Source organism: Triticum dicoccoides, chromosome 6B (assembly GCF_002162155.2).
Source record: "Triticum dicoccoides isolate Atlit2015 ecotype Zavitan chromosome 6B, WEW_v2.0, whole genome shotgun sequence".
Classification (NCBI taxonomy): Eukaryota; Viridiplantae; Streptophyta; class Magnoliopsida; order Poales; family Poaceae; genus Triticum; species Triticum dicoccoides.
The window spans coordinates 515,206,175-515,217,520 of NC_041391.1; the positions used below are offsets into that span (position 1 = coordinate 515,206,175).

General features: G+C 48.1%; 1 protein-coding gene across 2 annotated transcripts in view; it reads left to right on the plus strand.

The window, feature by feature from the left end:
- The first annotated feature begins 8,737 nt into the window (after positions 1–8,737).
- LOC119323553 (serine/threonine receptor-like kinase NFP) overlaps positions 8,738–11,346 on the plus strand; it is a 15,556-nt gene continuing 12,947 nt past the window's right edge. For both annotated transcript variants that reach the window (XR_005156396.1, XM_037597239.1), the window contains exon 1: positions 8,738–10,292. Coding sequence is in view for 1 of the 2 variants with exons in the window: in XM_037597239.1 (XP_037453136.1) it covers positions 8,898–10,292 (1,395 nt within the window). In the remaining variant the exon portion in view is untranslated. The remainder of the gene's footprint in view (positions 10,293–11,346) is intronic.

The window sequence follows — 11,346 nt, forward strand, 5'->3', positions numbered from 1 at the left end:
GCCCTTCCTCATTTCTTGCCCGGCCCCCATGAACGACTTCGTAGTCATCATCATCACCTTGCCACCGATAGCCATCCATGAAACCATGCAAGAGCAGGTGGTCCCGCACCTGCCCGGAATCCGGGTCCGCAATAAGGCTATTCAGCTTGCATCTTCGACACGGACATCTTATCTCCGTCTCGTTCTTTTGAAGCATCTCGGCCTTCGTGGACCTCAAAAACCTATTCACGATGCCTTCGGTCATCGTGCGGACCATGGTCGCCTGCGGGGTAGAGCAAAACGATATTTTAGAACCAAGAAAAAATTTGGCATGACTTTCCCTAAAAATAGGACCAAAAAGAATGCTTAATGCCAAAATTCTCGCCGAAACGGAAATGAATCAACATTCCGGCAAAATATTGGCAACTATCGCATTTCAAATATCGGTACACCTCCAAACACAAACACATATGCAACACCACAAACATATGTAACACCACGAACATACATAGATCTAGCTAGGCCATAAAAAGTGCATGTGCACATTGTTTGTAGGGAGAACAACATAAATATAGCTTCCCCCCTTACTTACCTAGCAAAACAAGGTAACTTAACCACTTAATTTGAATGAATCTATGGTGGAAATGAGGTGAAAAAGAGGAGGCACCCGAGACAAGGAGGAGGCGGTGGAGAGAATGAAGTGGGGAGAAAGTGAGTGTGGGAGGAGAGGCTGTCCAAAATATCTTGTTGCTGCCCACTTACTAATGGTGCACCAGCAACAAATGCGCCATTAGTAATCCAGGTTACTAATGGCGCACCCCCTGGTGGTGCGCCATTAGAACTTTTGCAAAAAAAAGGAATAAAAGCAATAATAAAAAAATAACATTAGTGGCGCACCTCCTGGATGGTGCGCCATTACTAGTTACAACTAGTAATGGCGCACCACCAGGGGATGCGCCATTAGTATGTTTGGACAGGCGCACTAGTTCAAAAAAAAATTGGTACTAATGGCGCACCGTGGTCAGGGTGCGCCATTAGTAGTTTCAACACTAATGGCGCATCAGAGGGTGGTGCGCCATTAGTATATACTAATGGCGCACCACTTGTCTGGTGCGCCATTAGTGTCATTTCCATCTATAGCCCTTTTCCTAGTAGTGCCGCATCGGCCGCGGACAAAATGAGATTCACACCAGGGTGACCCTCCACTCCGTCCGTGGTGTCAACCATACTCTTCGACGACAAAGTCCTTAATAAAGAGATGAGGCTCTGATACCAATTGAAAGGATCGACATGGTTGACTAGAGGGGGGGTGAATAGGAAACTAACAATTTTTAGCTTTTCTTGACCAAATTAAACTTAGCATCAAAGTAGGTTGTCTAGATGTGCAAGTAGGTGAACAACCTATATGATACAAAAATAACAAGCACACAAACAAGCAAAGGATACAACACAATATATGCTTGCACAAGTAAAGGTGAAAGATAACCAAGAGTGGAGCTGGTGGAGACGAGGATGTATTACCGAAGTTCCTTCCCTTCGATAGGAAGTACGTCTCCGTTGGAGCGGTGTGGAGGCACAATGCTCCCCAAGAAGCGACTAGGGCCACCGTATCCGTGATTCCACTATTGGTGCCCTTGAAGGCGGCGACCGAACCTTTACAAACAAGGTTGGGGCTATCTCCACAACTTAATTGGAGGCTCCCAACGACATCACGAATTTTCACCATGATGGAATATGGCTCTAAGGTGACCTCAACCATCTAGGGTGCTCAAAAAACCAATAGTAACAAGATCCGCAAGGGATTAGTGGGGGGGTCAATTTTCTCTTGGTGGAAGTGTAGATCGGGGCCTTCTCAACCAATCCCTAGAGAATCAACAAGTTTGATTGGCTAGGGAGAGAGATTGGGCAAAAATCGAGCTTTGAGCAACAATGGAGCTTAGGGAGGGAAGAGGTGGTCAACTTGGGGAAGAAGATCACCTTTATACAGTGGGGGAAAAGATCCAACTGTTACCCACTTCCTCAGCCCGCGACCTCCGGTACTACCGCACTCACTCACGGTACTACCACAAGGCCTTGCGGTACTATCGCTCGATGGTGTGGTACTACCGCTCCCGCGGCAGAGACCAGACGAGGCCCTATTGCATTAAAGCAACGAGCGGTAGAACCGCCGGAGCGGTACTACCGCGCGCCCTTGCCATACTACCGCAAGGTAGAGCTCGTCTAGGCTGGGAAGGCACGGACTAATAAAATTACATCCATGGCTACTTCAGCTGAGTTTGGGTGTGTGCAAAAATCCGGCACGGTACTACCGCACGCTGGGAGTGGTACTACCGCGTATGGCGCGGATGTAAAAAATTACTTCCGCGCACGTCAGTGTTCTAGGCTAGAGGCCACGGTACTACCTCTCCCGAGGAGCGGTACTACCGCATGGCGCGGTACTACCGCTTCCCTGGCCGGTACTACCATGGGCCACTACGGTACCACTGCTCCCTTGAGTAGTACTACCGCACACCGCAACACTATAGTACTTGAGGCCTTCATTTTGTAAAGACACGGATAAACGGTGGGTGCTCCAAAGAAGCAAAGGAAAGGTGGTGCAAAGGAGCAGACGTGTACGTGTTGATTCCACGCTAACCTTTCCGTAGAGGACCCCCTCTTAATAGTACGGCTTTCGTACGACTCAAATCCACCGAAAAGAAACATAGAGAAACGTCGTCTTCACTAGGCTCTGAGGGGCACCGAATCATCTTGTGCCTAGACATGAGATATCTGAAATGCTTAATGCACACGATTAGTCCGCAAATGCATTATCAGCAATCACCAAAACCACATAGGGAGAAATATGCCCTTACACCGCCCGATTCTGCTCTCGGGCGAGGGCGCGCGTGTTCCTCCGCTGCTATTTCTTCACAATGCGGGTGCGGATGGCTTCCTCCTCTGCGGCCGTCCGCGCCGCCGCATCAGCCGCCTCCTCCGCCGCCATTTCCGCCGCGATACGGGCCTCGAATGCTCTTATCCTCCCCTTCCCACGGCGTGCCGCCCGTTCCCGGTGGGACTCATAGTCTGCCCGACCGGTGATGGGAAAGGAGAGGTGTTCTGGCAGCCGGGGTCGCGAGGATCCAGCACAAGAGGACCTGAGCGCCTGGTGAGCCGACGCTATGGTGTCGCGGCGGACGGATCCGTCCGTCGGTCGGGCGTTGTCCTCCAGAGAGCGGCGGAGTGCAATGCGGACCGTCATTGTCTCCTCCAACCCACACGGGATGACACCCCAGTCGACGGATCCGGACTGGTCGAAGTCCGATCCGCTATCTGCCATGACAGAGAAGTCCGGAATCCACCGGAGATGAGCTCGGGTGGCTGAGGGAGTGGAGTGAAGTGATTAGGGTTTGCTCCGATGAGCGGATTGGGACGAATATATGTGGGGTTGGGTGGGCCAGCATGGGTCGGGTCCGACCTGGCGGGCATGCCCGAGCATGCCCGGGCTCCCCATATCCGCCCCATATTTGTTCGGTCAGCACGGGTGTTTGAGACCCGTTTGAGGCGTCCGTCTGGGCAAGAAAACGTGACTGGTCAGTGACCAGACGGCCTGCTAGGACGTACGAGGCAGGTTTGAGAGGTCTGGTTGTAAATGCTCTTAATGGTTATTATGGTGATCGGGAACAATTCTAGTGGAGTTACTCAAAGTTCAGACGTACTTTTTGTTTGTTCAGAAAGGCCTTTTTACGCATAGAGCATAAGGACTATGTTGGCTCCTTCTATTTTTCCTTTTTTATGTTATGCATTATGTCCAGAGCGCGTCTCATTCTCTTCGGCAATGTAGATACCCGATTGCTTGGAATCACAAATTAAGAAGTACTTCTTGCAAAGACCACTCCCATCATATGTACCTCTTGCGGAAGAAAAAGAGAAAGAAATTGTGTTTTTTTTTCGAAAAGCACAGGCGTGCCTCTTATGAAAGCAAATCCACGCTTCTCATGCAAGGAGAAAACACATGTTTTTTCGTTTCTAAGAGGCATGAAGCAAATCCGTGCCTCTCGCAGTAGGAAAACCGTACTTTCTTGCAGAAGGAAGAAAAAAGAAAAACGCGTTTTTTGTCGTTTTCAAGAGGCACGACCATGCCTATCGCGAAATCAAAACCGTGCCTCCGCGAAAGGGAAAACAGAAAAATATGTTTTTTACACAGATTTATTTTCTAATATTTTTTTACAAAAATTGTGAAAGACAGGTGGAAAACAGAAAAGCCAAAGAAACAAAAAAAATTAAAAAAAGCCAAAAATGCGTGCAAAAAAATAAAAATAAAAAACAAATTAGGTGAGAGCACACAAAACGTAACACGTGACGACGACTGAGAGCACGCCACCACTTTAGACCACCCCAAATGACCCTTGAAAGGCTCCCAAACAAGCGCTCTTTAATTAGTAACTCTCCTGATTGATTGTTGGCTTTCCAAGCACTTGCGGTGTAGGCCCGTTGAGATGGACTGGCAGGCACCGGACCATGTGTTCCACAAGAAATCATGATGCGATATGCCAATCCCACCGTATTTTCTATTTGGCGCATTCCAATTCACTCTGGATGGATCTCTGGGAGCAATTATTTGGCGAACGTTTCTTCGAGGGCCTTTCAACGATCACTTGGTGGTGGGGTGAGAGCGCGCCTCAGCCTCCACCACGTGTTGCCCTCAGGATCCTTCCTTCAGATTTTGTTTTATTTTTATTTTATCGCACGTGTTTTCTGCTTTAAACTTTTTTTTGACTTTTGTGGTTTTTCATCGATCTTCCTTAGCTTTTGGACCAAAAACACGGTTTTTTTTTGCGAGAGGTATGGTTTTGCTTTCGTGAGAGACACGGTTTTGCTTCCGCGAGAAGCACAACCATGCCTCTCGAAAACAGAAAAATTGTGTTTTCTGTTTTTTTTTCTTTCGCGAAAGGCACGGTTTTGCTTCTGCGAGATGCATGGTTGTGCTTTCGTGAGAGGCATGGTCGTGCCTCTTGGAAATGAAAATAAAACACGCTTTCTGTTTTTCTCCTTCCACGAGAGGCACGGTTTTGCTTTCGCAAGAGGCACGGTCATGCCTCTCGAAACAAAAAAAATCTATTTTCTCCTTCCGCGAGAGGGACGGTTTTGCTTCCGCGAGAAGCACGGTCGTGCCTGTCGGAATTGAAAAAAAAAGCCTTTTCTGTTTTTTTCTTACGCGAGAGGCACGCTTTTCTTCCGCGAGAGGCACGGTTGCGTGAAACAAAAAAGAACATTTTCTGTTTTTCCCTTCTGCAAGAGACATGGTTGTGCTTTCCCGAAAGGCACGGCCGCAAAGAAAAAAAGTGTGTTCCTTGTTTGTTTTTTTGTCCGATTTTTGGATCGGTTTCTCGTAAAAAAATGTTCGACAAAACCTATCAATAAGGGTCTAGTTTTGAAGATCTCGACGCGAGGAATCTGATGATGAAAACCGTTTGAGATTTGGACGCACGGTTTAAGAGATAAAATGTTTTGAATAAACGAACAAATGGAAAAAGGGAAAACTCACCAAAAAAACAAAAGGGAAAACTCACAGTTTACGACAAGTAGCGTATGCAGTGCGCCACTTGTCACAACCTGAGAAGGTGAAAGTGATCTTTGAAAGAAGTACTCCTTAATAAGTGGTTTCATGGATCTCCTATTTAGCGCGTGGTGCGACACAAGGTGCGCAAACGCGCTACCCCTTTGCCCCGCGCGTCGCTTTTGGGCAGGCCCATTCGCGATGGGGAGTGCTCTATGTTTTTCTCCTTTTGTTTTTTTGTTTCCTTTTCTTTTCTGTTTTCCTTCATGGTTTTTGTTCTTTGCATTTTAAAGATAATTCGGGATTCCAAAAAATGTTCATGATTTTTATTTTTTCCAAATTCTAAAATATTCACCAAGTTAAAAATGTTCCTGGGGTTTCAAAAACTGTTCATGATTTTGAAAGATGATCCCAAGTTTATTTTATTTGATATATACGGAAAAATGTTCAAAACTTTAATAAAATGTTCTAATTTCAAAAAAAACTTCACAAATTTTAAAAATGTTCTTGAATTTTGAAAAACATTTGCCGATTCAAAAAATGTCCGCAAATATAAAAAATTCGTAAATTTTAGAAATTATTCCTAAAATTCTAATAAAGTTTCCCTATTCAAAAACTATTCACCGATTCAAAAAAATTGCAAATTCCCATAATTCTTCTCAAAATTCAAATAATTTTATGGCCAAAAAAATGTCATCAATTTCCAAAATTGTTCCCTAAGTTTCAAAGATGTTCATAGATTCAAAAAATGCTGAGGAGTTCAAACAAGTTTATTCCAAAGTTTTAAACATGTTCATGAATGAAAAATATATTTGGAATTTCAAATATTTGCTCCAACAATTTAAAATTATCAAAGAATTTCAGACAAATTTCATTAAAAAATAGTGAGAACAAAAAAGAAAAATGAAAAGGTAAATATAAAGGAAAAGAATGAAAGAAGAAGAAATGAAAAACTGAAAGAAAAAATACATAATAAAGAACATCGATTCAGGAAAGGTTATTCTCAAAACTGGTGCGAGAAAGGGCACGTAAAAATTGCTAATGTGGGCCCATATGTGAGGGGGCGATTGCTTATGTGTGTTTGGTGGGCTGTCCCATTTTAGGTCGCAAGCGTACCACATGTTCTGGTTTTGGGAAGGATCCTGACCTGTTTTTAGAACCTTCTAGAAGGTACCTAAATTGTTTTTGTTATTCTATAAGTTTCTGTAATAGTTTTCCCGCTTCTTTTACCTTTTACAAAATTCACATATTTTATAAAATATCCATAATTTATAAAAAGTTCATGTTTTTCAGAAAATGTTCGCAAATTTGAAAATTCTTTGCGTTTTAATAATGCACGTTTGAAAAAATAATCCACATTTTGAAAGAATGTTCCAAGTTTGAAAAATGGTTGGATTTTAATAAATAGTCATATTTTCAAAAATTGTTCACAATATAAGGAAATGTTCTCATTTTTCAGAAAATTTTCGTAGGTGTGAAAAAATTGTTATGGTTTCGAAAACGTGAAAATTAAGAAAATGTTTGCGTTCTCAAAATATGTTCACAAATTTGAAAAGATGTTCACATTTAAATAAAAATGTCCATATCTTCAACAATGTTGTTATAGGAAGAAAAACTTGCCCGGTTGATCAAGGAAGAGGGTGTCGGGGCGCCATCCTGTTCTACCGTCGAGGAAGGCCAAGGAGAAGGTCGCCAACCACCATAGCGGTGGGGGATGGGGTGGGGCCATCGTCCTCACCATGGGGGGTCTCGACTCATAAACACCGCACTTGTGGATGACCCGTTCTTACATTCCAGAAGCCAATTCCACGATCTGCGGGTGCACAAGAGAGGGCCGTGATTTTCCTAAGCCAAACATACATCACAAAACCATCTCTGAGCATCTTCAAGGTGGCCCCGTAAACAGCCGCATTCATCTGGACACCGCTGTCCGGACCGCGAAAGTCATACAACGCGGGCCTGTATCGGTCTGAGGGGAGGTCCGGGCGCATTTTTTCCTGTAAATGCAAGACAAAGTGGGGGAGGTTTGCGGGAGTATGAACACCCGAAGTGTAGGACTCCGACACCCCGTCCACCCAATCCATCCCTCCCGATCTCATTTCCTTCCAATCCGCCCCTTCTCCCCTTTACTTTGCTTCCACACCCTCCGCTTCCGCCGCCGTTGTACGCCTCTGGCTGCCACATATGCATTGCCAGACATCCGCAACCAGCACTGACGCGCCCGCTCCCTGTCGACGACCTCCATGGTGGACACCACGTCTGGCAGGTATTCGGTCAAATACCATTGAGCTTATTTCCAAATGATATGCGTTTTTTTAGAGTAAGAAGGATGGTGAGCTACTCGAACATGGAGGATGAGTTGTTGTGCTATGCGGGGCTGACCGTATCCATGGATTTCGTAGTAGGAGCAGAGGGGAGCCCTTTTGGGAGCAAGTGCCTGAAATGTTTCACGCATGAAAGCACATTGCGCCCTACGACATGTACACAATTCAATCACGCAACATGAGGTGGTTGTCGTATCGCTGTCACGCTATTTAGATTAGCGCCACCAAGTTTTGCGAAGTGGTTCATCAGCTCGAGGCAAGGTGATCATTGCACGCGGCAGAGGACGGGGTCGTAAGTTTTATTTCCTCTTGCTCAACTTGTTGATTGATTCATTCACTCAATGTTGGTCTATACATTTATATGTAGCCCGCATGCGCTGTTGTGGTATACCATCTGACAGAGGGACGGCCATTTACGTGCACACACTGTTAGATGAAGTCGAAGCGGGAGTATGTGTGAGACAACATGATCTGCTCATGAAGAACTTGTTGGACATTCGGGATCTAGTTGAATTTGAGACCTTGTTGTATTATATGCATGGATGATTTATGCTATTTTCTATCCGAATTTTAATGAATATCGGCCGATTTTCATATACTTCGTCTGGTTAGTTAAAATACGGGTTAAAATATATATGGCTATGGTAGAATAGCGGTGGCCTTCCGCATCTGTGTCTGTGAACTGATCCTCTTGTTCATGGACAGATGCGGAAGAAAATTTACGGGTTAAGGTTGAAGATTATGGAGTGCTTCGTACCGTCGGAATTTTGATCGTCGGGCAGCGGCCCCTTCTTTAACAACTGACAGAGCGCGACACGTACTGCCGCATCTCCAAAGTCCAAGCACGTTTCTTCCTCACCCCGACCCCGTACAGCCATCGACCGGGTCCGGCGGACAAATCTTGTTGCTAGTCGAAGCGCAATTTGGAAAAGCAAACCTCATCTGACCGTGACGGCGACCGGAGTGGAGGAACCCCGTCGGATCCACACGAGAACGCGAAGGCGTCATATCGGACACGCCCCGCACGAGTCAAGAGTCGAAACACCGGCTGGAAAAAGATGCCCCGGAACCCGACGAGCGCAGGCAGGCGGCCGCAACCGCACCCACACCCGACGCATCCGCCGCTCACGACAACGGCCGCCGGAGCAGCAGCTCAACACCATCGTCCTCCCCCATATGTCACTCCTGAGCTGCCACCCGCGAGCCACCACCACCACCCCAAACCCCGTCCATTCCCCTCGCGGTCCGCAGCGCAAGCCATGATGCCCCTGACGCGGCGGCGGCTGCTGGCCACGCTGCTCTGCCTGTTCGCGCTCCCCGCCCCGGCGCGGTCCCAGAACGCGAGCGCCACGCCGGCGCCTGCCAGCGTGGAGGGATTCAACTGCTCCGCGAACGGCACCTACCCGTGCCAGGCCTACGCGCTGTACCGGGCGGGCTTCGCGGGGGTGCCGCTCGACCTCTCGGCGGTGGGCGACCTCTTCGCCGTCAGCCGCTTCATGCTCGCGCACGCCAACAACCTGTCCACCTCGGCGGCGCCGGCCGCGGGGCAGCCGCTGCTCGTGCCGCTCCAGTGCGGCTGCCCCTCCGGGTCGCCCAACGCCTACGCCCCCACGCAGTACCAGATCAGCTCCGGCGACACCTTCTGGATCGTCTCCGTCACCAAGCTGCAGAACCTCACGCAGTACCAGGCCGTGGAGCGCGTCAACCCCACGGTGGTGCCTACCAAGCTCGAGGTCGGCGACATGGTCACGTTCCCCATCTTCTGCCAGTGCCCCACCGCCGCCCAAAACGCCACCGGGCTCGTCACCTACGTGATGCAACAGGGCGACACCTACGCCTCCATCGCCGCCGCCTTCGCCGTCGACGCGCAGTCCCTCGTCTCCCTGAACGGGCCCGAGCGGGGCACGCAGCTGTTCTCCGAGATACTAGTGCCGCTCCGTCGGCAGGTGCCGCAGTGGCTGCCGCCAATCGTGACCCGCAACGACGAGTCGGCCACACCGCCGTCCCCGCCGCCTACCGCCACGCCCGGTCCGAGCGACGTGGCCGACAACCGAGACGGGGTGGTCACCGGGCTGGCCGTCGGGTTGGGCGTGGTCGGTGGGCTTTGGCTGCTGCAGCTGCTGCTGCTGGGCTGCCTGTGGAGGCGGCTCAAGGCGAAGGGGCGGCGAGGGGACGCGGTGGCGAGCGGCGACGGCGGCGAGGGCGGCAGGTCTGGCAAGAGCGCGTCCGGCTCCGGCGGCGTGGGAGGGGAGAGATTCCTAGTGAGTGACATATCCGAGTGGCTGGACAAGTACAGGGTGTTCAAGGGGGAGGAGCTGGAGCGTGGCACAGATGGTTTCGACGACGCGCACCTCATCCAGGGCAGCGTGTATAAGGCCAACATCGGCGGCGAGGTCTTCGCCGTGAAGAAGATGAAGTGGGATGCCTGCGAGGAGCTCAAGATCCTGCAGAAGGTACGGCCATTTCCTCCCAAAACTGAATTACATTTCGTGGGAACTCACACTGAACTCTTTTCAAGTTCTAGTGTTAGTTAATTATGCTTTGGTAGTAATTTCCCGATAAACAAAGAAATCGATGATCGCCACTCAGATGGTTCGTGTTCATCCACCACAAATATACAATCCCTGACGGGGACATAACAGTTCAATAACACGCTAGTGCTTGTACATTAACTAAACAATAGAGGGCACCTCTGTTCATTACTTGATAGAAAAGAAATAAGTTTGTTAATTGGACAAGCAGACGAGGAAGAAGTAGTGCAGATGTTTTATACTCCTACTTACATTTCGGAGTACAATGACCAAACTGTCTTCTTTTTGTTTGTGTACAAATACAAATACAAACGCATCTTAAAATTTTAAGCGGGTCAATTGAACCGTACCTGCAATAACGATGTTAGCGGAGACAAGAAATAATGTTTTGGACCTGTCACTATGCAAGTGCCGTCAGATTCATCGAGCTGGTTCTGCACGGCCCACCGTTCGGTTGGCACTTGGCAGTGGTGCCAATGTACTTGGACTTGAAATAATTCCAAGGAGATGCGTCCATAAATCCTCGTTATTTCTTTATTAGAGCGGTCAATTTATCAGTTTTTGCGGGTGAATTTATCAGTTGTTGTCTGCCTACTTGCAAACGGTCAGATTTCCGGACCATAGGATGAAGATCCAAAGACTCGTATTAGCCGCGACTCTTCTATATGCTTGCTACGATTTCACCCATCTTTTTCACTCATGGACAAAAGTAGAAGAAGGAGCCAAGCAGCCACCCGATGCCGCTAGCAAGAATTGGGATGAAGTTCTATAGCGGCATTATGGCCGTACCGAGGCAAACCTAAACCTAGATGTACTTTGTATAAAAGCTACTCCATTGGTCGCATAATATAAGAACAATTTTGACACTACACTAGTGTCAAAAACATTCTAATATTATGGGACGGAGGGAGTACCTAGCATCCCTGCTCCGTCCGGTGACACGCCCAGAGGGGAAGAGGGGAGGGGTTGGGTTTTG